This window comes from Ustilaginoidea virens, chromosome 2, assembly GCF_000687475.1.
Source record: "Ustilaginoidea virens chromosome 2, complete sequence".
Taxonomy (NCBI): Eukaryota; Fungi; Ascomycota; class Sordariomycetes; order Hypocreales; family Clavicipitaceae; genus Ustilaginoidea; species Ustilaginoidea virens.
The window spans coordinates 949,921-976,240 of NC_057317.1; the positions used below are offsets into that span (position 1 = coordinate 949,921).

General features: G+C 48.9%; 6 protein-coding genes across 6 annotated transcripts; 2 read left to right on the plus strand and 4 right to left on the minus strand.

The window, feature by feature from the left end:
• Window positions 1-1,127: 1,127 nt before the first annotated feature.
• UV8b_02036 (uncharacterized protein) lies at window positions 1,128-4,841 on the minus strand (the record flags this gene model as incomplete). Its single annotated transcript, XM_043139534.1, has 1 exon — window positions 1,128-4,841. The coding sequence occupies one exon, from the start codon at window positions 4,839-4,841 to the stop codon at window positions 1,128-1,130; it is 3,714 nt and encodes a 1,237-aa protein (XP_042995468.1).
• Window positions 4,842-7,667: 2,826 nt separating this feature from the next.
• Window positions 7,668-8,515, minus strand: UV8b_02037 (uncharacterized protein; the record flags this gene model as incomplete). The annotated part of the gene is made up of 2 exons (XM_043139535.1): window positions 7,668-8,072; window positions 8,132-8,515. 2 exons carry the CDS (start codon window positions 8,513-8,515, stop codon window positions 7,668-7,670), a joined length of 789 nt encoding a protein of 262 aa, XP_042995469.1.
• A 438-nt stretch (window positions 8,516-8,953) lies between these two features.
• Window positions 8,954-10,134, minus strand: UV8b_02038 (uncharacterized protein; the record flags this gene model as incomplete). Its single annotated transcript, XM_043139536.1, has 5 exons — window positions 8,954-9,036; window positions 9,090-9,239; window positions 9,291-9,713; window positions 9,779-10,020; window positions 10,073-10,134. The coding sequence occupies 5 exons, from the start codon at window positions 10,132-10,134 to the stop codon at window positions 8,954-8,956; spliced, it is 960 nt and encodes a 319-aa protein (XP_042995470.1).
• A 299-nt stretch (window positions 10,135-10,433) lies between these two features.
• UV8b_02039 (uncharacterized protein) lies at window positions 10,434-13,393 on the plus strand (the record flags this gene model as incomplete). The annotated part of the gene is made up of 2 exons (XM_043139537.1): window positions 10,434-10,450; window positions 10,525-13,393. 2 exons carry the CDS (start codon window positions 10,434-10,436, stop codon window positions 13,391-13,393), a joined length of 2,886 nt encoding a protein of 961 aa, XP_042995471.1.
• Window positions 13,394-13,810: 417 nt separating this feature from the next.
• On the plus strand, window positions 13,811-14,403 carry UV8b_02040 (uncharacterized protein; the record flags this gene model as incomplete). The annotated part of the gene is made up of 4 exons (XM_043139538.1): window positions 13,811-13,824; window positions 13,939-14,086; window positions 14,200-14,302; window positions 14,375-14,403. The coding sequence occupies 4 exons, from the start codon at window positions 13,811-13,813 to the stop codon at window positions 14,401-14,403; spliced, it is 294 nt and encodes a 97-aa protein (XP_042995472.1).
• Window positions 14,404-14,713: 310 nt separating this feature from the next.
• Window positions 14,714-17,245, minus strand: UV8b_02041 (uncharacterized protein; the record flags this gene model as incomplete). The annotated part of the gene is made up of 1 exon (XM_043139539.1): window positions 14,714-17,245. One exon carries the CDS (start codon window positions 17,243-17,245, stop codon window positions 14,714-14,716), a length of 2,532 nt encoding a protein of 843 aa, XP_042995473.1.
• Between the last annotated feature and the right edge of the window lie 9,075 nt (window positions 17,246-26,320).

Below are 26,320 nucleotides of genomic sequence, written 5' to 3' on the forward strand. Positions count from 1 at the left end.
TTCCGCGTGGGGCCTTGTCGGGGTCGCGAGGTGGAATCCTTGACTCGCGTGCTTCTCTGTCAAGGGCCAGGTTCAGCGGCAGAAGCGGGTTGGCCGTCTCCAGCAAAACGTGCTACATTACATGCTGGGGACATACATGCCGGGGACATGCTGGGGAACGCCAGAGATCGGCGGCGTGGTGCGGCGGAAGCCGGGCTGTTTGTTGGACAGGCTCGATGCTGGTTCCGTTGCAAAGTGCACGGGCAATCTCTGGCAATGGCTTCGTCATCGTCATCGTCTTCAACTTCGCACAACGGAACACACCCGATCGCGGCTGAGCCATCACCCATTTCCACATGCTCGATACGCCCCTCTACGGACCTTTGGCGTCAGGCTGCACCAAAATCTCGCATCCAGAGACTAAATCTGCCATCAGCCAACACTGGGAGCCACCAGCGTCGTCCCCATCGCCTACAGAGTCAACAACCCGAACGCGGCATTACCATCCTCGGCGCTGAGTGCCAGCCCCTGACTCCTAGCTTTCCCTCACCAGCACTGCCTCCTCCTCCAAAGCCCTCCATTAAAACGAAAAATTCAGAGTAGTTCGAGAGTCTTTGTGGCGTAGACTTCGTTGGCATAGTGTACAACGGTCAAGGCAGGTTGGGAATAGTATGAAAAAGGAAACGCGTCTTTGCGGGAGAACAACAACAAGGAAAAGGAAAAAAAAAAGAATCCGACGAGGGAAAAAACCCGTCCTAGTGCCAAGTGACAACGAGGAAATAAAAAAATAAAATGAAATAAAAAGGCATAAAAGGCCCGAAGCGGTACTTGCCACGACAAATTCGAGTCAATGGTGGTATGTAAAATGGCACAAACATTAACCAGCAGTCGTAACCTCGTAAAGAAAATGATGAGAAAATGCCGAGAGCGAGCAGAAGAGGCAAGCTTATCCGCCCAAAAGCCGGCCCAAATTTGCACAATCACCAGGAGAGAAAAGAAGAAAAGAGGGAGAAAAAGAGAAGAAGAAAGAGGAGGGAAAAGAAAAAGTGGAAGAGGAAGAGAAAAAGAAAAAAAAAAGGAAAGGTAAGGAACCCAGCTCTGGTTGGGTTTGGTTTGGCAAGTAAAGTTCCCCCCAAGGAACTGGCACGCTATACGAGAGGTGCTGCCCCAGGACGGCTTCGGCCTAGCGATTCCAAAAGTTGCTGAGGCGGTATCCGCTGAATGCCGCTTCCTCTGTCGACCATGGACGTCGGAGCCGGCGTGTATCCTTCTCGCTTCTTTCTCAGCCTGTCCAGGATGATGCCGGCCACAACCAGCAAGAGAATTAGGCCCAGTGCAATGGCCAGGCCGATGAGGACAATAAACACAAGGGGCATGTGGCCGTCGTCCGTCGAGAAAAAATCATCCTTTTGCGTAAAGATCTTGGCCATCGTTCCCGGTGTCCTACCCCAATGGGTCGTGAGGGCATAAGGCAGATAGTGTGTTCCGTTGAAGATGGCGGCCGACGCAATGCCAACCCCGGGAATCATAATCGAGCCAGTCAGCATCAGAACCTGGTTTTCCTTGAGCAGGTCGCTCTTGTCGTGGCTCTTGGTTAGGGAGAAGACCTGGAGGCTGCGGAGGACCGTGTCGGCAGGCAGCGTTTGGTTCGCCGACATCCACCTGCTTCCGTCGTATTTTATCAGGTAGACAGACCCGTCCTTTGATGATTTGCCGGCAATCCAGACTTGGCTCCCGTCACGAGAGGCAGGCGTCATGACCTGCACTGGGCCGGGAATAATGTCGGCGCCTGCAAAGGTTGACCACGTCTCCTTTCTCACATCGTAGCCGACCAGAAACTGCTTGCCCCCCTGGTCCGCCGCCAGGTCGCCTCCGACCACGAGGCTCGTCTTGCTGGCCCACAGCAGCCCCGTAACCTCCCCGGAGAAGCCGTTCCCTGGCTGCGCCCATTGCTGCGAGTTGGCGTTGTAAATGCAGAGACCCTGGCAGCTCAACGCACCGGCCCTGTCGAACGAACCGCCCACGTAAATTTCGCTGCTGTCGGGACGGACAGATATGGCTGTTACGGTGCCGTTTTTGCCCGAGATGGGAGCAGGTTGACTGCCGAATGACTTTGATGAGAGATCATAGCATACCAGGCCCGAAACCTGAGCGCCGTTGACCGCACCCGTGACCATCCCTCCAGCATACAGCACGCTTCCACTCAGCGCCACGGCCACGAAGGTAGAGTTGGCCGAGATGCCGGAACCCAGACCACTTATCGACCCGCCATTTCCCCCATCGATCAGCATCAGGTTGTTGACCGTAGATCCGTTGGCAGCCTGTGCCGCGAAATGGCCGGCAAGAACAGTAATGTTGCTGTTGTCAGCGCTGTAAAAAGTTCCAGTTACCACTCCTTGGAGCGTACCGTTGGACACGTTCTCTCTGCGGTCCAGCGTGGTTGTCGTCGACCTTGCCGCAGGCTCGATTTTGAAAGGGAAGGCGCCCAAGCCCTGCGAGTCGAGAGTTGCAGCATCTTGCGCGCCAAGCTGTGCCGACGATAACGCTCCAGCAAAAAGTTCGCCCTGGCCCGATACATTCTGGAGGCTTGCGGTGAGAACCCCGTCAAAGGTTGGCAAAGGCTGATCCAAGTTCTGCAACCAGTTGCTGCGAGAAGGAATCCAGACAGCGAAGCCATCTACCCGAGAAGCTTTGCTTCCGTTGAAAGCCTTGCATTCCGAAAACGACCCGCTTAGGCTGATGGCCGTTTCCGGGGTGGAAGTGCTCAGGTTAAGCTGCATAGGCACCACATGATGCACGACCCCGTCGACCCCGCCTCCAAGCGGGCTCCATGAATTGGACTGAATATTGTATACGGCAACATGGTTCAGCTCTTGGTTCTTGTCCAGGGTTGCGTTGAAGCCCCCGCCCACGAAGAGACTCGTGCCTTGGAGATGCATGTCGATAACCGGCCCGTTTAGACCGCCGTCGAGCGAAGTCGCCTTTTCCGTGCCACCAGAAACAGCCAAAGCGTTCACGAAGCTCTTGGACGAAAAGTTGCCACCCACAAAAAGTGTGTCGCCTGACGTGACCAGTGACTTTACTGCCGAATTGCGCCCAAACTCGGAGCCCAACTTGTTGATTGCGGAATTCTCCAGCGTGGACAGCACATCGGCCGTCTTCTTGGCCGGGTCGAAATCATAAAGTCCGTTGAGCCCGCCAGTCGACTTGGTGAGAGTGAACCCAACTCTCTGAGCAACAACCATGAGTGAGCGGACATCTTGGCCAGCTAGGGGTGTGAGTGTGACCGTGGGCTTGAAAGTGTCCGAACTCTTGTCAACGTAGCCAAAGTAGATTTGATCGTACTTGTCGTAGTAGTTGGTTTGATACAATGTGGTGCTGAAGCCGGCGCTGACGGCGCCGGCTGACATGACACCGGTGACGTTGACTCTGCCTCGCGTGGAGCAACTACCGTCCGGCATGCACCCCGGCGTGTACATGTTGACGGTGTAATTGCCGGATTCCACAATGTTCGGCGTGAAGACGACGGAAGCCGAATTGCTGTTGATGTCACCCGTCAGGCTTGCTGCGAGATAGTCGGCGTTGCTTTGCATGGATGGGGATTGTTTCCAAGGTCCGGTGGCAGTTGCAGTGGACGGGAACTGAACCCCCCTGCACTTTGGCTCGTTGAAGTCGGCAATAGCGTACGCGAATATGTCATCCTGAAAGAGCTCCATCCCGGAAAGGCCCGCCCCGGCACCATACCAGTCTGATATCGCAATCTGGAAGCTGTTCATACCCACCTTGTTGACAAAGTGAAAGTCTTGAAATGTCACGCTGTCGTTATGGCTGAGGGGACATTCGCTGGTGCAGGTGGCGGTATTGCCGGTGGAAGGGTCGACGTAGGTGAAGTTCATGATGCCATTTATGGGAAATGCTAAGAACCGAAAAGTTTTGGTGCCGCGGCCGTCTTGACGGGTGTTGTAAAGCCTCAGTTTGGTAGGCTGAAACCCGAACCCGAATTTTGCCTCCCAAGTGGCGGGCACTCTGTCACCAGCCAGCCAAGTACTGCCAGGTCCGTCCTTTCCCGCAGAGCATACGATGCTTTTTGGGTCTTTGAACCCTTCCGTGGTCGCGCCGTTCGTGGAGGTGATGTTGGCGGTAGAGAGATTGACGATTTGAAGGTCTGGTACACTGGGGGTGCTGGCGTTTCCAAGCCCCGTGAAGCTACCTCCAAACACAATGTGTCCGTTTGAGGTCTTGGAGATGGCATTGACGGGGCCATTGAAGCCAGCGAAGGGCAAGTTGATCCATCCGTCGGCGTCGGACCAAGCAATGGCGTTGGTGGAATTGGAGCCCTTGAAATTACCACCGACGTACACAATATTCTGACTGTCATCGCAATACAATGCATTTACCTCACCCTCGAGGCCTTTGAGGGACGTGATTTCGGTCGAGTTCGGGTTAAAGAGAGCGACGGCTGTTGACTGGATGCCGTCAAGGCTGGTGAAATTGCCCCCCACGACGACGCCTTTCAAGCCACCATCGCCGTTTCTCAGTACGCACATTGCTCGAATTGATGCATCGGTAGACATGACGGGAACAAAAGCCCCATTTGGTAGTCGTCCGAGAAGAGAGTCGCTGCCATTTGTAGGCAGCGGCCGAGCTATTTGCCCCTCGTATTCATAGAGAGAGATGCCGTTGAAATCGCCTGCAATGGCTATTCTGCCCAAACTAGAGAAGTCGAGGTTCGCTGACGGCGCTGGATTGAAGTGAACAGCTTCAGCAAGCGACGGGGCAAGTGCCGAAAGTGCTACAAAAGTTGGGTGCAGGATCGAGACGGATGAGCGCTTTGAGCGGCGTTGGCAGAGCGGCAGCCGCATTGCGGTGTTGTGCCACAGGGTTTTCACCCAAGCAGAGGCAACGTTTCCCGTCAGGAGACCACCAACAAGAGTCGGGAAGGAATCGAATCTTATATCCGAAAGGCGATGGATGAAATATTCGGCTGAATCGATCGTGGTGTCGCAGTGATGTGCATGTCAGATTGAACGGCAATGCCTAAAATTTTGCCAGTCAGTCGACGGAGAGAGAGCGCGACTTTGGATGCTCAGAAAGGAAGGGAGGCTCACGACCTGACCGCGACTTGGGTAACAATGGCGAAAAGGACGACAGATGGTGAAACAAGTAGATGGGAAAGGGAAAAGAAAAAAAGGAGTGTACTGGTACCGAAGGAATGATGGATACCGTGAAGCGAAAGCGGCAGAGGCTCTCGGTCGCCGTGGACTTCACTTCAGCGTGTATGAAGGACAAAGTCACGATGGATGATGGCTGGGCTGGCTAAGAATGCGGGAAATTGCTGATGTTTGTTGGCCAGGGTTGCAATCACGCTAGTCCAAAACCGGAATGACTCCTTTCCATCCGCTCCATTGAACCTTGCGTTGACTATGCTGTAACACAGCCTAAGCAAAAAGGGGACGTAAAAGGTGGAGAGCGAGCATCAATTGACCAATTGGCGACCAACAAAACTTGAACTAAATTACTCCTACCCCCTTTCCCTCTTTACCTGGTTTTTTTTTTCTCATGTTTGTTTTCCAACAATCACACACACGCACGCACCAAAAAAAAAAAAAAAAAAAAAAAAAAAAGAAGGCGATAACTTGGAGATGAGTTGCGCCTTGGTGTCGAAGCCACGCTCTGTAAACCAACACATCACTGTGAAAGCCTCAGCTGGACGTTGTGTAATTTGGAGTTGGTTTAAGTGTGCGGAGTATCCGTACGGAGTTCCATCACTTCTGTGCGGGAATTACTAAAGACTCCAACTACTCCAGATACGCCACACGTTTTGTAGACCAAGTGGGTGCCCGTCCCGTCTCGACTTAACTGAACTGCCTACTTCTTGGCAATGGGCATGGCTTATCTACTTATATACAACGGGCGGGGTGCCTCATCGAACACTCCAATGCTGACGGGACAAGTCCCTTTTCCATACATGCAAAAGGCCGTGTGGAAAACCTGGGCCGCCAGTCCGCGTCAATCGATATTTGCTGCCATGCTTTACGATGGTGACATGGTGGCTTCAAAGGTGCATCGCACTAGGAGCTAGGTCTCGGGACCCACCCATCCTGCCATACATTGTAACGCGAGTACATGCCAGACGTCGAGGACTAACAGACAGGTACCTCAGTTTAAGTCCCGGCGACTCGGCTCGATCAGGTACCTCTACCTCTCTACCTTGGGTTCCTACGGCACTGCAGTACGTATGCTCTTGCATCTCCTCGTACGGGCCCGTCTCCAATCGATCGATCATGGCTGTTTGTAGTTGGCTTCCCAGGTACGGAGTACGGAGTAGAGCAGACAGTCCAGCAACCGTTTTACCGCAAAAGTCGGATCCGATTACCCGTTGGTAACCAAGTGCGATCCACCTCCAGTCTACCTCGTATTTGGTGCTAGGCCAGTGAAACTTTTGGACCCTGTCGTGGACTCGTTGTATCTCTGCCTCTCCCGACGGAGATGCCGGAACGTGGAACCGTGACGCGGGTTCCACATCGTGCTGTGGACCAATCAGAGTACCCGATACATAAGGTGTGGGGCTGTCGCGCTATTTATAAGACAACTTTTACCCCTGGGCGAGATGGATATACTGTTGTTTATCCATTGTCAGAGATAAATGCAGTCCTGTCACCTATGGCCCGGCTAGTCACTTCCTAGGGCACGCAATTAGCACTGTCAAGTGCTTGGTCTGTGATCAAAAGACAGCCGGGTTTCACCAGCCTGGCCAGCACGCGGATTCGTGCAGCATTCGGGTTACGAACCAAGCCTTTGAGAATACCTATGAAGTAACAGCACAGTTTCGCAGCCGAAGTGGTGCTCCATGCTTATCAATACTCTGTCCCCGAAGTAGACAACAGGACAGCAGACAGCACAGGTGCTTTTTGGGTATCCAGGCCGCATGTGGCTTTTCTTCGGCCGCAATGATCCATTGACTGATGCATCGTGTCATGTCATCGCATGAGGTAGGTACCGTGGAAAACAATACATGTACGCCTGGGGCTGAGCTAGGACTCGCGCAAATTCCCGACGAGCCGGGTTCCAAGTCATGCGGCTGCCGTGAACGCTTCTTAACCTTCCCCGTAGTAATCTCTCATTTTGTGTGGTGGTACCACATAATAGCTTTCTCTCAGCCAGTACGGAGTTAGACCAAGTGAGTCCAGCCAGCGGGATCACGTGAGGCTATGATGGGTTTCAAACCGAACTGTGTAGCAACGAAAGCATCTTCGCGTTTGATATGACGGTGGATGAGCTTGCAAGAATTTATCCTGCTTGAGAAGGTCCTTCCAACGACTTGATGTCGACTGCGGCTTGTAGCCCAAACCGAGGGGAAGACAAAAGACAATTTCTCCACCCATCATAGGAGCTATACAGGCCATCGTGCTACTTCATAGCTGGCCCATCTGGCCATCTTTGACTCATCCAATTCCTTCGCCGTTCCCGAGAGCAGCAATGCCTTGGCATTTCCGTTTGACATGAGACCTGCCATTGCTTCGATAACGCGAGCGGCGGCATGCCCGCAGCATTTGACAATAGATGCACCTTGCGGAGCAAGCGTCGACTATCGAGTACTCTTCACGATAGGATCAATCGTAGATGAAACTGGCGGTAGCTGAAATTGATGGACCGAGAATCGGCGACAGACACCCTTTGCCGAGGCCTTAGCTCTCAGACTTCTGTTGGTGCTGAGATTTGTACTCCCTTGGGCTCTGAAACTGGCTTGGACTTCCTGACCACATGCCCTTCCGCTTTCTCTTGGCTTCGGCTTCGGCCTTCTCATAAACTGATCTGATTCCGCCATACTCGCCACCCGTTTTTGCCTCATACGTCGTTGCGAGGCCTCTCTTGACCATTTCTAGACCGACGTTTCGTCGTAGCAGAAACCGGCGAACATAAACCGTCGCGACAATGCGGTTGTAATGATCGCGTTTATATATATAAGCTCGCACATTTCTGTGCAAGATATAGTCGGATAGCCATCGCAGAGCTTCGTCGGAAAATGGTTGAGCCGGGCGTCCGAAATGTGCTCCTTCCGGAGCATCAACGCCAGCAATACGGATAGGAATCTGCAATCAAACCGTCAGTCAAGCCCCCAAAGCAGCGAAATGCGAAACGGAACATCTACCGTGCGGTCTTTCAGTTCTTTCCTGCTATGAGGTATCTTTCTCAGCCAGCCCCAGCCCACGACTCTCCCGCCTGGTGTGTGGAAGAGGTGGAAATTGTCACCATCGCCTACGCTCGTGACTCTGCCAAACAGACTTCGTGATCTGAAAAAAGATGGCCGGACAAACGCGGCGCCAGGTATTCGACGAAGATAATTCGCATAAAGTTGTAGTGCACCGAGTCCCAGAAGTGAAATAACTACTACGGGAGCCCATTCTCTGGCAGCTGCCAAAGGGCCTGCCTCTGCTCGCCCCAAAGCCTCTGACCACGGGTCGCGGCGATTTGTCGACGAATTTGCTTCTTGATCATCTCTCGTCGAAGTTCGTGATTCAAAAGGCCAAACCATTCTGTGTGCGACCCATTGGCCAAGAGGCCATGAACCGCTGGCGGAGTAGGGGGCAGGACGTTGTGTAATAGAGAACAATGTCTATGGACAAGCCCATGTCGTGAGTCGTGACTTTTGGGAGACTGGGCGGTGCTTTGTCAGACTCGGCAGTGGCTGACCGTGGGCTGCCAACTGCCAACTGCCGACTGCCGACCGTCGGCTGTCGGAGGCAGACAGACACCAACTAATTTACATGAACCCAGCAAACACAAGCATCGTTACTCACACAGTATTGGCAAGTGAACGAACGCGGCAAGCACAATAAACAGAGTTTACTTGGAGATTGCATGCATGACATTTCAAACACTTCATGGTCGGCTTGTTATATTTGGTGGATGATGGCGAGCAGGCCTAACACGTAATATGTGGATGTGATTCTACGACATGTAATCTTCGCAATTAGCTTCCCTGAACCTTGAATGATCGTCCACTTGCCGTCTTCCTTTCCTTTTCCTCGCTATCGGGACGTGCGCGACGCAACACTGAAATTACATTAGCCTTGAAAGTAGAGCAGGAGCGACACGACAATACCAACCCTGGAGGAAGTCTGCAGTTCTCTTGCGCATTCTTGAATGAATGTAGGCCTTGGAGGCCTTGATATGGTAATGGAAGTAATCCCGGAAAGTCTGGATGTGCGAAATCACGATTGGCATGCGCTGAGCAGTCAAATGTCTCGAGAAGAGAACTACGCCTGTCAGTACGATGCGACACAACTGGAGATGGCACTTTTGCGTACCAAACGTGACATAACCGATTTCGCCCGCACCAGCACTCGGAACCCCGGGGACACCTTCAAGTTCCAATGGAGGATCGTTCCTGAACAAAACTTGAGGAGCATTCTGGATAGCCCTCCTTCGGGCATCCACGAATTCTTGGATAAAGACCTTGCCAAACACCCTATCCGTCTCTTCCCTGAAGACAGTGCTGAAGATGACAGTTACTCTGTCATGACTGGCCTTGACGTAGATGGCTTCTTCTTCGCGGTAACGAATCGCTTTGACTTGACCACCTTCTCGCACTCCTTGAGGAGCTTCCTCTGAAGTAAACTTGGAAGCTTGTTCTTTCAGTTCATAGTGCTCTTGATAGGCTTGCTCAAATGGAGCCGCCATGGCGTTTCGTTTCAGCAAAGAGAACTTCATCGCCAAAGCATCGCGATCCTCTTCAATCTTATAAATTAATCCTAAAGAATCCAATTCTGTACGGAAAAATCGGTCGGAAACCAACCTTTCTCTGCCGGCAGGTTCTCGAGGTCGATTAGGACAGAAAAGTCATATCCCGGTTCTGTATGGGTGACGTATGGGCCGTATTCGCGCTGAAGAACTTCCTCGGCGCCATATTGAACTAGATCTGGGAAACATCTTATTTGAAGAGAGAGTAGAATCTTGGTTTTGCTTTCGGGTGTTGAGATATGGAAGGTCACACCGTCGAAATCCGAGACAGTTTGATCGATCGAGGCCGCTGGGGCGCTGTTGAATGTCAGTCTTTCGGCATTGAAAGGCTTAGAAGAAGGTAACAGACCCTGAGAATCTTTCCGTAAGGACTGACTGAATCAATACATTTTGATAGTCGAGGAGAAGCATCTTTCTGGGTATGTTGGCGGGGTTAGCTTTCTACACTTGTCTGCTTCTTGTCCTCGAGCTTGTTGAAGCAGTTGACGACAGCGTGGTGGGGCTGAGCGAATGCGGGATGCCAAGCTCCCAAAAGACTCGGGTCCACGTGACGCATTCATTGATTCTACTCTGACTGTTGCTTGCTATCGATAAGCAGGAAAGAAGAGAAAAAAAAAAGCAACCCGGTTTGCGCCTCTGGTCATGATGCTGCGAGCTTGATCTCTGCCCCCAAAACCCCAGCATCAGTCAAATTTGCTAGTTGAGCAAAAATGGTAAAGTCGTACTTGTAAGTACTTTTTTTTTTTTTTTTTCGATCGGTATTCATCTTCTTCTTTCCGGGTACTGATCAATAAAACCTAGGAAGTACGAGCATTCCAAGTCATTTGGTGTAGTTGTAACCAACACTTCCAACATCGTTTGGGCCGCCAAGGAGCGGGCTGGCACTGGCGCAGGACAAGCGTTTGTAGCGGCCAATGAAGATGTTATCTGCTGGGATGTCAAGAAGGGGGAACTTGTCAGCCGATGGAGGGCCGAACGATGTAGGTCGGTTGTGACTGCCATTGCGCAAAGTAAAACAGACAAGGATATTTTCGCTGTCGGATATGACGACGGCAGCATCAGACTCTGGGATAGGAAAATTTCAACAGTTATTGTCAACTTCAACGGTCACAGGTCCGCTATCACAACGCTCGCGTTTGACAAGTCGGGTGTCAGACTTGCCAGCGGTTCCAAGGACACGGACATCATCATCTGGGATCTCGTCGCCGAGGTCGGTCAATTCAAACTTCGGGGTCACAAAGATCAGGTAACTGGGCTTTTCTTCATTGAGCCGGAGCCACAGATTGAAGATGAAGTTGGATCAGTTGGCGTCACCTTGGATCAGGACACTTCTTCGGACGGCTTCCTACTGACTACTGGCAAAGATTCGCTTCTGAAGCTCTGGGACTTGTCATCAAGACACTGTGTAGAGACGCACATCTCCCAAACAAACGGCGAATGCTGGGCTCTCGGTGTGTCCCCTGACCTGAGCGGATGCATCACGGCAGGCAATGACGGAGAGATGAAAGTCTGGTCTTTGAATGCAGAGGGCCTGTCGGCTAGCTCTCGGCTAGCAGACACGCCAGCAGCAGGTCGTTATCTCCTCGATCGCGGAGTTCTTCACAGGCAAAGCAAGGAACGCGCAACAGAGATAGCTTTTCACCCCCGGCGAAACTACTTTGCTGTACACGGTCTAGAGAAGGCTGTTGAGGTTTGGAGAGTTAGATCCGAGACAGAGGTTCGCAAGAGTCTTGCTCGAAAGAGGAGGAGGCGTAGAGAGAAGAACAGGGAGAAGAACAAAAGTCAGGAAGAGGAAGTGGAAAACGAGGACGACGGCGCGGAAGATATTTCTGAAGCTGATGTCAGCGACGTATTCGCTCAGTACGTTATTGTCCGAACCGGAGGCAAGGTGCGGTCGATTGATTGGGCAACGTCTGGCAACCAAAAGGATCTTCAGTTGCTAGTGGCCACGACGAACAATCAGTTGGAGTATTACAATGTTCCCGATAGGAAAAAGGTCGAGCGCAAGAAGGACGATATACCCGACTACAGCCGTACTCTGTCGGTGGAACTGCCTGGCCACCGCTCCGACATCAGAGCTCTGTCGATAAGCTCGGACGATAAAATGCTCGCCTCGGCTGCCAATGGATCTTTGAAGGTCTGGAATATCAAGACACAAGCATGTCTTCGAACGTTTGATTGCGGCTACGCTCTCTGCTGTGCTTTTTTGCCTGGAGATAAGGTTGTCGTCGTGGGCACCAAGTCAGGCGAACTCCAGCTCTTTGATGTTGCTTCAGCGTCACTGCTGGATAATATCCAGGCACATGAAGGTGCAATCTGGAGCCTCGGCATTCACCCGGATGGGCGATCCGTCGTTTCTGGCAGCGCAGACAAGACGGCAAAGTTTTGGGATTTCAAGATTATCCAAGAAGAGATTCTCGGCACGAAGCGAACAAGTCCCAAGCTGAAGCTTGTTCAATCCAGGCTTCTCAAAGTTTCTGATGACATTCTGAGCCTGAAGTTTTCACCGGATGCCAAATTACTTGCCGTTTCGTTGCTGGACAACACTGTCAAGGTCTTCTTTGTCGACTCGTTGAAGCTCTACCTCAACCTTTACGGCCACAAGCTCCCCGTGTTGAGCATGGACATCTCATACGATAGTAAGCTCATCGTTACAAGCTCGGCAGACAAAAATATTCGAGTCTGGGGCCTGGATTTTGGAGACTGTCACAAAGCCTTGTTTGGTCACCAAGACAGCATCGTACAAGTTGCGTTTGTACCACACAATTCCGACGGTAATGGCCATCACTTTTTCAGCAGCAGCAAGGATCGGACGATTCGGTACTGGGATGGAGACAAATTCGAGCAGATCCAGAGGCTGGACGGCCATCACGGGGAGATTTGGACAATTGCCATAAGCCATAGAGGGGACTTTCTCGTCAGTGCTGGCCACGACAAGAGCGTGCGCGTCTGGGACGAGACCGACGAGCAGATCTTCTTGGAAGAAGAAAGAGAAAAGGAGATTGAAGAATTATACGAAAGCACTTTGACCACGTCTCTGGAAAAGGACCTCGACGCGGAGGACGAGAATGGCGAGGTCGCGGCGGCCACAAAACAAACCACCGAGACGGTCATGGCTGGAGAGCGAATACAAGAGGCCCTGGAGATGGGCATGGCCGACTTGAACCTGATGAAGGAGTACGAGGAAGCCAAGCTGTCGAGTCCCAGTGCGCCGCCGCCTCAGCGCAACCCGGTATTTCTCGCGCTGGGCGTCACCGCCGAGGCCCACGTCATGTCGGTGCTACAGCGCATCAAGGCATCTGCATTGCACGACGCACTGCTCGTCTTGCCATTTGCCACCGTCCCCGTCCTCTTCACATTCCTCAACATCTTCGCCATGCGATCCATGAATATCCCTCTGACATGCCGCATTCTCTTCTTCATGATCAAGACCCACCACAGGCAAATTGTGGCCAGCCGGACAATGAGAGCCATGATGGACGGGATACGGTCAAACTTGCGAGCAGCCTTGAGGAGACAAAAGGACGAGATGGGCATCAACATGGCAGCGCTCAAGGTTGTGAGCATGCAACTGCGCGACAGCAGCATCAAGGACTACGTCGACGAGAACTGGGAGGACGAAAGCCACGAGCGAAGCGCCAAGAAGAGGGCATTTGTACATGTAGCATAGAGTTGGAAATAGTAGTTCTCGCAGGTTGCGTGGAGCAGGTAGCTGTTGTGTCTCTTTCCAGGCCAAAACAAGAACCACCACCTTGCATTAGATGCCTTCCAGCAACCAGAGCAAGTGTGGAGCAGGGAGCAGCCGACTCATCACGTGACACAACCGTTATCCCACTTGACATGTATTTCTGATGAAGTGATGGGGCCTTGAATAACCACCCGATGAAGGAAAAACGACCTACAAACAACTCTGTTGAATAGCAAGCAGCAAGCCTACGTCCGGGAACCAATCGACTCTGGAAAGCGACCCTTCGGGTTCCATACCGCTACCTTAATCCTAGCCGGTGATGAAACGAGGGACCGCCTGAACAACCCAACATCCTCAGCATTGAGCGACGCCTCCCCCCCCCCCCCCCCGGCACCCATCATGCTCTTCTTCAGGTACCGTCCAGCTCTCATTGCCCTTCCCACGAACGGGCAGCCGGTGCACACGGCCCGGGCCCCCGTTTCGCAGTCCGTCATCCCCGACCGCCCAGTCTCCTAACTGCGCGCCAGCTTCTTCAAGACCCTCATCGACCAAGAGGTCACCGTGGAGCTCAAAAACGACATCCAGCTCAAAGGAACGCTGAAAAGCGTGGACCAGTATCTCAACATCAAGCTGGACGATATCTCGGTGGTGGAGGAGCTCAAGTACCCCCATCTGGTGCGTCAGAATCGCCTGCGCCATCGTGACCAGGGGGGCAGCTCGCTTCGTTTTTCTGCCTGCGGGGAGGCGGGAATGCCGCGCTTTCTGATTGCTGACTACTTTGTTCTCAGAGCTCTGTCAAGAATGTCTTCATCCGGGGTTCTGTTGTGCGCTACGTTCATTTGCCTGCTGCTTCGGTAGATACCCAGTTGCTGGAGGATGCGACGAGGAGAGGTTAGTGCGCTCATGGGATACTTGTCCCGAGGGAGGCTTTGAAGAGCAAGCCGGGCTGACTCGTTCTTATAGAAGCTGCCACTCACCAAGCCAAAAAATAGGTAACGTGACGGACTGAGCATCAATTTTTGTCAAGCGTCTTTTTTCTTTCCCCAGCCCTTCCTCACTGGGGAGCTGTTTACACACGCATCAGTGCGCACAAGGACATGTCGCAAAAGAGTTGTACGGGCCGTGGCCGACAGTGTCGTGACAGTGTCGCGACAGTGACAGTGGATAATGGACTAATGATATTCTTCAGACCAGTTATATAAATCTCAACCTGTTCACCCAAAATCATCTCCATATCATGTTTTGTCTTGATCGGGTTTCATACAGTCCACTAGTCCTACTCACCCTGGTGTTTCCAACAAATCACCACCAGACACCGCCTCCCTTTCCGGATCTGTCGTCCCATAATAATAATGTTCTCTTGTTATCCTCATCATCTTGACCTTCCACTAGTGGATGAGTCAGGCCCCCGCGCCTCCTCTCGGATGACCATCGATCTAGCCATCCCTTCATCCTCTTCCTAGACTGTTCACTCCCGACGTTGACAGTAGGAATGACCTTGTCTATCCTCAAGCTCATAATGAACATGGCTAGCTCCCGAAAGCTACTGTGTTCCGAATAGGGGACACCGAAACACATGGCTTCTTTGGTGCTCCCTCTCTGTGCTACGAAATCTTTGTATGCGAACCTTGTCCTCCAACTTCTGCCGTGGAGAAGCTGCTGAGTGGATATGGTGGACGGCGAGGTATTCGCCGTTATCTGCTTACCATTCGGCGGCCTGTAGGTCCAACCAGTGGGACGAAAACCCACAATGCGGCTAAAGTGTGGTTTATATCCGTTCAAGTACTCCTGCAACGTTTCGGCCCGGATTTCCATGAGTGACTGCATGTGTACCTGAGCTTCAATAGGGTCGGAAGTCAGCAAGTCAGAGAGCTCTGGGTCGTCAAGCTGCTTGCAGATCCTCATCTTTCCAGGGTTGGCATATATCTTGGTCTTGAGGGCCTTGGCAATGGCAACGCAAATCCGCTCTTTTCCAATCGAGTATGTGCCGCATATGATGAGAAGCCGGGACGTCAGCTTCGACTTTGGCAAGTCTTTTGATTCGCCACTTTGCTTCTCTCTTTGGAAGTATTTGCTCACAGCGCGTGTTCCTTCCTCTTTGGCGCCCTTTTCCCACACGTCATCTTTGCAGTTCGGATCCGGCGAGAGAGAGGCACATAAGTCGGCACAAGCCTTGACGACATCGTCTTGTGGGGGAAAAGAGTATCTCGGATTGAGATAGGTAGTATCCAGATAGCAAATGTCGATGACTTGTTGGCTAAGCTTCCCCGTGAGCTCGTCTTTGACGTCAGGTCTCATCAGTGGGTGATTGACATGTGACGGACAAGCTCGAAAGTCACCGCAGTGTAGGATTCGCTTCCCTCTTCGCTTCGGACCGGTCTCGGCTGGCTTCTGAAACAGGAACAGTGAGCTCCCGGGGCAGTGGTTTGCGGCTATCATGACCACCGTGGCGCCGTCTGTTCCGGGAATGTCGTATGACTTCTCGAATTCCATTTCCACAACCCACTTTGCGGCAGTCCTGAGCTGCTGCTTGACGAGGCTGCCCGTCACTTTGCTGCAGTAAATTGGACCATGAGTCCAGTTGGCTGTAAGTCCAATGTAATGATCGCTATGGAAATGGCTGAGGAAATACGCCTTGCAGCCCTTGACAGCTCCGTACCGGAACGCGTCGACACAAATATTGAATCCGGGTATGATTTTGTAAAAAGGGCATGTTCTCTCGTAGGCTGGGCGCCCCCTCGAAGCGTTCTCGGCGGCGGCGGCGGCGGCCCATGCAGAATCTTCAGCTTTGTTTGACATGAGCTCCGAAAAGGCCGATTTGGCGCTGCATGCCTTGGTGCCATTTTCTAGTTGGAAAGGGCTTGCTTGACCTGGTCTTGGAATCGCCGCACGTGCGAATCTTTTGCTGATCTCCGCGGCTTGGGTTTCTACCGGTGGCCGTTTCGGCTTTTCTGGCTTCGGACTAGGCAACGGTATTGGGTTGCCGTCCAAACACGAGTTGACATGCCGAGTCGCATCGTCCATGGAGAGGCTGGTCAAGTTTCCATTACAGATTGGACAGCTCTGGGTTGCCGATTCATCGATAAAGAAGTCTTCACCGAAATCCTCATTTAAAGTGCCGGCTTCTTCGGCCTCCAGGCGTGCTTGTTCCTGCATAAATCTCATTTCTCGCAACTCTTCGCCTTCGAAACCATCTAGATCTAGAAGGTCCATTTCTGCATCACCCTCGAGTTCCGAGAACTTGTCGTACAGCGGGCTAACATGCTCCTCTCCGGCAGTGTTTCCAGAGACTGAGTGCTGTTCATCATGGGGCTTGCACGTTGATGGTTTGAGGTCTTGTTTGGAAGGGATGTCGAGAGACTGAGGTATTGAATTGCAGGTATGCGAAGGACTCGTGTCCCGTCTGTTGTCGTAGTTGCCGTCGCCGTCGTCGCCATCGTCGCCATCGCTGTCAGAATCCATGAGAAAAGGTACCCTGAGCCGAGAATTGTTCTTGGGGTATTTTGGATCGCCGAGTTTGGAGCATTCGAATTGTCCAGAGGATGAATTTTCCTCGTCTCGCAACGCGATTCCTTGCTCTCCGCTGACCTTTCGCTTCTTGTTGGGCGACGTCGACTCATCACGTTGATCATCATCTCTCCCGCAATTGTCCTCGACATGACCCGTAAAACCAGTGGCAGCTCCGACAAAAAGAGACCCTTCGGGGCGCTGCGTCTTTTGGAAAAAGTTTAGAATGCTTCCATTTGGTTTTGCTGGTTTCCTAGACAGGGACGCTGCTGTCATGGGCTTCCGAGGCGTCATAGATCGGTTCGTCGTTCTGGCTACAGCGCCCATGGTGGCAACTGGTCAAGAAAGGCCCATTCTCCAGCAGGGACAGGGACGGGGGTTCCGTGGCGGATAAGGGAAGGACGACAAGTCCGGTAGCCGAGAGTCACTAGAGGCTTGCGGCACATGCAGTTACAGTTTGTGAGCAAAAGTGAACCGCTTGCCTCAAATTGTCGCTGAAGATGGTGTGGTGTTGGGGGTGGACCTGTAGAAGCGCGAGCGACAAGGGTATCAAGATGTTAAGGCTTGATGGGGCAATCGCGAGGTCCACATGGCGCTATTCGTGATGACTCAGTGATGAGGGAAGGACGCAGTCTCCACTCCACGTCCGGGGTCCGGCTGCTTAATTTCTTTCAGGCGATTTCAGGTGCTTTTAGGTGATTTTAGGCGTTTGCCTGGCAGGAGGTGCTGTCGGAATCGCTGTCGCAAGGTGCCCAATTGGGCACCAATTGGGCACATTGCGACGGATGTGCCGCGCATACCCGATGCGCACGATGTGGCCACTTTGGCCCCTTTTGCCCCTTTACCCCTGAGCCCGGTAGGGCACGCGGGCAGCCCGGCCCGACTGCGCCGATGCACATAACAACGGCACGCACAAAAAGGCCACATCGTATAATTCCTCTTTTACTTCCTTTCTTCCCTCTTAGTTAGATAGTCATAATCAAAGAAGTAATCATACCTTTAACCGGTGACCTTACGGTACTTAATACCACGCGCGCAACCCTACGTACAACTGGGTACCCCTTAGTAAAACCAATACTAATCAGTAAAGTTGAAGTTCACTTCACAGATTAGCTAAGACCAGCAAGAAGAGACGGTTTAATTAAATCGTACTAATAAAGAACGTGATCTAGCCTATTCAGAGGAACGGCTACAGATGTCACGAACCAAGGGATAAACTAATTATATCTAACCTTCCCTACTCGTCTATCACAAGGAACAATCGCTAAATATCACACTAATAGTATAACAGCCAGTGAATACTATTAGCAGGCATATAAACGCAGGTTCTTATGCAAGCGACTCAGAGCCTCATAATAGTAAAGAACCTATTTACCATTACATTCAATAGTCAAATAAGCAACCGGAACGCCTATAACATCCTACCCGACTATTGCTTCCTTCCTTACTTCCTTCCTAACCTTCTTCCTTACTTCCTTCTTTCTTTTATTAATTACTTCCTTCTAATACATACGCCTACCCCTATCAACATTACGATAGAAGGATTACTACCTAAAAAGCTCAGGCCTCACGCCGATACCATCACAGAGGACTAGGCTAATTCAAAAGGGCAGATTAACCCTACTAATGCTACGGACGAACAGTTATACAATCGTATCGCCTACCTTATTAATAACTATACAATAGGCGATGAGATAGATGATAATCTATAGGAATAATTCCGTGATGATTATAAGGAATAGACCAAAGAGCTATTTAACCGTATCAATAAACAGCTTCTACGGGAATTCCAAACAACCCTACGGGAACGTAGGGTATATATTAGAAGCACAAGATCGTTAGCAGTCAAGACCCTTACCTACTATCTCCAATAAGAGTATATGCCTAAGTGGCCTTAAAAGGAAATAGATCTCCAATTTGCACGCAAAACCTTTATATCCCGGTTAAATCTAGATAGGGAATAATCAGTCCCTACTGCTTACACCGAACGGGAGATACAAATAAACCAGAATGCCCCCTCTATTACAAGCTCGAGGAATTCACTCCCTACTATAATTATTCGAATACCCTCATAGATACCGTCACGAATACCCTCACGAACACCCTCGCGATTACCCTCATAAAGACCTTTATAAGCCCCTTCGACCCCCAGGGACTTTGCAATACTAATAGCACAATAACCCCTCATCCCTCTATTTATATTAAAAAAGGCCCCTATTCCCACTGAAGAAGAAAGGGGCCGGCCGCTATAATAAAAAGGGAAAGCGCCTATTTATAGGCCGCTATTTGAGATAGGGGAAGGCTCCCGATAATAGCATATAATAGACGATGACTATAGCCCAACCGACTAAATACTATACCCTAGAGGTTATACCCCTAGCCGAGCTAGCCGAGGCGGCTATCCTAATGCCTCTCGGAATTATAGTATGCCCATAAAAGCCAGAGGTCAGGTTATACGCCCCGATAATATGCTTCCCTCAATAGAGGGTCCCGATAGTAATACGCTCGAGGTCACCAATATCAATATCCCCTAATATACCGCTACTAACGGCACCGGGTAAGCCCCTAATATTAATAAAACAGCTGCCCTTAATACTAGATATTACGAATCATAGTATCGCAGCCACAACCCATAGGCACAAATGCCTTAACTATCGGCTCAAATGCCTATAATGCCAAGGATAGGCACGGCACCAGACCCCTCCCGGCACTATCGGCCTACCTAGGCCGATAAACGGACCATCTTAACGGGAGGACTAATAAACCTAAACCGACCCGGGTTATAGGATAACCCAGCCAAAGATCCCGCTAGCCTACCGTAAGGCTACCAATAAGCCGTTCTAGAATACCCTCCGGAACACCACTAAAAAGATTATACCCGAAGAGCCTATATAAAGGCCGGATTTAACGATATTTCGAAGAAGATATTTAACCTTTTACATAGCTATCGTATAGAGGATAGATATAGCAGCAAAATAGATAACTTCCTTATACCAAAAGTAGTATCCTTTAAGAGCAAGTGCCGCCTTCTAGGACTGCCCGATTATGCATTCGCTAGAGCTTTTCAAATTATACTAATCGGCGATACTAAGATGTATTACTTTAATAATATCGAACGCATTCGTAATACCCTCACTTTCAACAAAATAGTGCGCAAAGTCAAAAGCTATTTCGAAAATAAGAGTATAGAGCAATTCTATTTATACCGTTGGAATAGAATAATACTCTAATCAACTATTGCGAAACATCCTAATAAGTCAAAGCTAGAATGCCTCAATATCCTATTAGAGGAACTTCAGCGCCTATATTATAGTCTTTTTCCCCCCTTTACAGCTAATACAGAGCTTTATCGGCAAGTGCTTAACGCTATAAGGGATACCCCTAAGTATAGCCAGGCCTTATATTATTATGCCCCTATATTCGAAGGCCTCGCTGCTGACCTACGGCGATCCCTTTCTATCTATAAGACTACCTATATAACTCAATAGTATTATTTCCTTTAATAGCAGCCCCAACAACATCAGGATATTGAAGATATTAATAGTAATATAGCGTTATTTACAGATCGTAGATACAGTCAATCTTACAACCGGTATTAATGCCCCTAACGATACAGACCCCCTTAACGGCAATAATAGAATCGCGCCTTTCTAGCTAGGCCTTATCAAAAAAGATGCTTCGTTTGCAATAAATTAGGATATTAGTTATCCAACTATACTAATAAAGAGCAATAAGAATTAAAGGCATAATGGCTAAAGAACCGTTCCAATCGTACCGCCCCTAATAATAGGAAATTCCATATTTTCATATAAGAATATAAAGGGACTGCCGATTAAAGCCACCTCGATGATGCCGATTTTAATAATATCGCTGAAGATATTAAAGTCATAATAGCAGGGGTTATATATTAGGAAACAGAAGACGCTATCGCACCGTAAATTACAGCCACTTAGTACTTCTTAACCCCTGCGCAAACAGAACTATTACCTTTTTTATCTATCGAGATATTGCAAGCCTTACAAGATAAATCATACCGATATACCTTCCTATAAATTGACCCCTTCCGAATGCCTTTACCAGACTATAATTCTGCCTTTCTAGAAGAAGAACGCTATAGTAACCATACCTTCCGCGGAATCCTACCGGATACTAATGCCTCCGGCCTATCCACAGCAGGCATAGGTTAAGCAAGAGCCCTAATAAAATTAATGAAATCTTTAACGATTAAGTCAATAGATATATAGCATACTATTAATTTCGGAGCAGGTTCTGCCATATCTTTTAGTATATTAAATATCCCGACGATATTCGGTAATATCCCCTTCCACATTCTTAATAGCAGCACCCCTTTTCTCTATTCTATTACGGATATAGATAGGATAGGCATAAAGCTGGATAATATTAATAACTTGCTTATTAAAGGGGATATTAAGGTTCTAATTATCAGGAAATAGGGATATCTATAGTAGACTCTCAATGCCATAGATACTACTGCCTTCTACCTCTTATTATAGGAAATCCATTAGCTTTATCGTCGATTTAGGCACCCCTCTATCAACAGGCTCTCTAAATTGCTTCAATAGGCTGGTTATAACGATATTAACCGCAATATCATCGAGAGTATTACCCATATATGCCATTAATGCCAGATAAACGCAAAGGCACCTAACCGGTTTAAATTTACCCTCAAGGATAACAATACTAGCCAATTCAACTACGAAATTATTATCGACATCCTTTATATTAACAATCGGCCGGTATTATATATCGTAGATACTGCAACAAGCTTCCAAGCAGCTAGATTCCTCGATCCACAAAAATAGAAGGCCCAAGACATCTAGAATACCCTCAAGGAATACTAGATCGATATTTACTTTAGCCCGCCGGATTAGATAATTCATAATACTAGTCCAAACTTCGCCTCTACTGAATTCCGTCATAATGCCCGGCTTTTCTCTATTAATGTAAATAAAATCCCCATCGAAGCCTACTACAGCATTAGTAAAGTCGAGAGATACTATGCCCCATTACGCAGAGCCTATACTATCGTCAATAAAGAAGTAGGCGACCTATTAACAAAGGAATAGAAACTACAGCTAGCTATTAAAGCCGTCAATAATTCTACTAGGCCTAACGGCCTCGTACCTACGTTACTAGTCTTTAGAGCATATCCCCAACTTACGGATAACTCACCCCTTAGCCTATTAGTATCACAATATGCCTTAATATTACGAAAGGCTACTAACGAAGCTAGGAAATGCCTCGCTAAACGACAGGTTCGCAATGCCTTCGCCCAATAGAACGGCCTAAACACATAGCCTATCCACCGACTACCCCTATAGTCCGACGTATAGGTATAGAGAGAAAAGGGTAGATAGCATAAGCCGTACCGGCTAATCAGCCTTGAAGGTAAGACCTATATCGTGCAGATGCCACATGGCCCCGTTAAGTTCTAATTAACAGTCGTCAAACCCTACAACCACAACTGTTAAAATCCTATAGTAGCCTACTAGGCTGCTGGTCTAATGCCCTATTGGTCTACTAACCTTCTGGCCCTTATACCGTCTCTTAGACTTACGGTATTCTTACCAACCCAGGCCTTTGCCTTTTACCTTAAGGATTTTCAGTGGATTATTTACTGTATATCAAGTAAGGTAGGCCTTGTTGAAAAGGTGTGGCATTGCTAAATTAGCGTGGTTGCCTACTAGCGTGGTGGCGGCCTACTAGCGTGGTGTGGCATTGCTAAATTAGCGTGGTGGCCTACTAGCGTGGTGGCTAGTCCACTAGTGTGGTGGTTAGTCACTAGCGTGGTGGCTAGTTACTAGTGCGGTGACTAATTACTAGTGCGGTGGTTAGGGTGGTTGGAAAGGCCGGATATAGCGGGGTTGCTGACGTATTATAGCGAGCATTACGGGGAGCCTTCTTACTGGCTACCCTGAATGCCTGGGCCCACCCCTCCTTCGTATATATATAGGATAGCTTTTCCCCTTCTTTCTAGATAGTAGAAGGGTAGCACAATCGAGTCTGTTAATGCACTACATGCCTCTTAACTTCCACCTTCCCTGCGTTTCTGGTTATCTTATATTTGCCTTGCCTTTACACTTGCCCTGCTTTATAGCACTTGTATAGTCTTAGGACTTGGTGAAAAATCTAGTATTTATACTAAGATTAGTTCACAGGTCGCAGACAGTCTTGTGCCATCTAGCTAGCTAGTAAGGCTCTGCTTTTATAGTGACCTTGAGAATTGCAATAGGTTATGAGCCCGGGTTTTTACTTCTTTGTTTTTACCCTACCTCTTTTGTGTTCACCCTTTAGTCTCTCTTGCTTATTAGTACTACTAATATAGCTATCCTTTGGTATCCTTGGCTTACCCTTATTACCTTTGGCTTACCCTTTGTTACCTACGGCATTACCCTGCGGCAATCAACGGCGTACCTAACGGCAACTTACGGCGTAACCTTACGGCACTTTTAGCGTAACCTTACGTTATTTTTGGAGTAACCTACGGCACCTACGGATTTTATAGTGTGATATCTACTACACTATACCACTGTATAACACCTTTACACCTAGTGCACGTTATCTACTGCACTGTACGGCACCTGTTATACTCTCCCACTTATAGCACTTTTGGTACGGTACTTACGGCACCTTTTATATTACGGCACTTACGGCACCCACGGCACCTACGGCACCTACGGCACTTACGGCACCTTTATATTACGGCACCTATAAGCACCTTAAACACCAACGCTATAGTACGGACTTGCACAACGCCTACGGCATCTGTGCTTTTATACTGAGACCTACCGCTATATTCTGCGGTTACCTTTTATAGTAGGCTACTAGCCACTATATTTACTGGCTATTTTACCAGTTATTCGATTCGACTATTTTGCTAGCTATTTAGCTGGTTATTCATCTGTTCCTACAGCTATTGGCACCATTTTTAACGACTTTTAACCACTATAATGGCACAGTCTAGGCCTTCCACTTATAAGGCCACTTTGGATTCCGACTCTAAAGCTGATCTTACTGTACAACTACAGCTAGATATGGACTATATAAAGTCCCAGATGAACACCCTAACTATCCTTATACAAGGCTTAGTTAGTAGGCGAAATAGTAACGTTCCTACTATTATAATTAGCAAGGAACTAGTAGAGGCTACTAGCCCTACTATCTCCGGTCCTACTAATATGAACAGCAAGGACCCTGTAGAGGCTACTAGCCCTACTAATGCTAATGCCGCTTCTACTAATAATAGCAAGAATAATTCTACTAATAATAAGAAAAAGAAGCAGCAACAGAAGAAGAAACAAGACTCCAGCAATAATCAGCAAGATGTTGAGGCCTTTATTATAGGCAACTATAATACCCAGGATACTAATATATCCTATTCCTCTTCTTCTACCACTATATCCACTGATAACCAGCCCTTAGCTATAAGCTATAGTGCTAAATTAGGCGGTAGGACCCCGAAGGATGCCCTTCTTTACGATACAGGCTCCACTTGTCATATTGTTAATGATAAGAAGCATTTCACCACTTTTCACCACTTTGAGAAGGATGATAAGCCTGTTATTACTACTGGTGGTGGCCCTATTTCCCCTACTAGTTGGGGCACGGCACGATTTACTGTGCTACAGGGCGTTAATCCCACCAAATGGGGTATTATAGAGCTCAAGAATGCCCTATATATTCCTACCTTGGATATTAATATTATTAGCGGTGTAAAGCACTATGCCGCTAAAGGGGTATTAATTAAAAATCAGCTTTGGTCTAATATACAGCGCCAACGGTTACTAACTTTACTTAAAGAAGCCGGCTTTCATCCCTCTGTTAAGCAAGCTATTTTACTAAAGAAGGCCCTATACGGGCTAAAACAAGCACCCCGCAAATGGCAACACCGGCTAAAAGACCTGATTTCTAGTGAAGGCTTCTTACCTTTAGCCTCTGATGCTGCCGTCTTTTATAATAAGCAAACCAGCACCTTTATCGTCACTTATGTTGACGATTGCCTATTAGTTGGTCCAAATATAACTTATATTAACCAGCTAAAAAGGAAATTCCATAAGGTCTATACTATAGAAGACCGCGGTCCGGCTTCCTTCTTCCTAGGTGTACAGATTATACGAAATAGGAAGGAAGGTCTATTGTGGCTACACCAAGCCCAATTTATAGCAGAAGTTCTAGCTAAATTCGGCTTACAGGATACTAAACCTCAGCTTATTCCACTTCAACCAGGGATTCTAAATGAATTTAGTGGAAAAGATCTTAGCCCCACTGATCAAAGCCTTTATCAGAGCCTTACTGGCATTATAATGTGGCTTATGATGATGACTAGACCCGACCTAGCATTCCCTACCCAATACCTTTCTCGGTTTATATCCAAGGCAACTAATATTGTTAAAATCCTATAGTAGCCTACTAGGCTGCTGGCCTAATGCCCTACTGGCCTACTAACCTTCTGACCATTATACCGCCTCTTGGACTTACGGTAGTCTTACCAACCTTAGGCCTTTGCCTTTTACCTTAGGATTTTCAGTGGATTATTTACTGTATATCAAGTAAGGTAGGCCTTATTAAAAAAGGTGTGGCATTGCTAAATTAGCGTGGTGGGCCTACTAGTGTGGTGGCTAGTCCACTAGTGTGGTGGGTAGTCACTAGCGTGGTGGTTAGTCACTAGCGTGGTGGCTAATTACTAGTGCGGTGGTTAGGGTGGTTGGAAAGGCTGGATATAGTGGGGCTGCTGACGTATTATATATGTGGCATAGCAAGCATTATGGGGAGCTTTCTTACTGGCTACCTTGGATGCCTGGGCCCACCCCTCCTTCGTGTATATATAGGATAGCTTTTCCCCTTCTTTCTAGATAGTAGAAGGGCAGCACAATCGAGTCTGTTAATGCACTATATGCCTCTTAACTTCTTACCTTCCCTGCGTTTTCTGGTTATCTTATATTTGCCTTGCCTTTACACTTGCCTTGCTTTATAGCACTTGTATAGTCTTAGGACTTGGTGAAAAATCTAGTATTATACTAAGATTAGTTCACAGGTCGCAGACAGTCTCGTGCCATCTAGCTAGCTAGTAAGGCTCTGCTTTTATAGTGACCTTGAGAATTGCAATAGGTTATGAGCCCGGGTTTTTACTTCTTTGTTTTTACCCTACCTCTTTTGTGTTCACCCCTTAGTCTCTCTTGCTTATTAGTACTACTAATATAGCTATCCTTTGGTATCCTTGGCTTACCCTTATCACCTTTGGCTTACCCTTTGTTACCTACGGCATTACCCTGCGGCAATCAACGGCGTACCCCTACGGCAACTTACGGCGTAACCTTACGGCACTTTTAGCGTAACCTTACGTTATTTTCGGAGTAACCTACGGCACCTACGGATTTTATA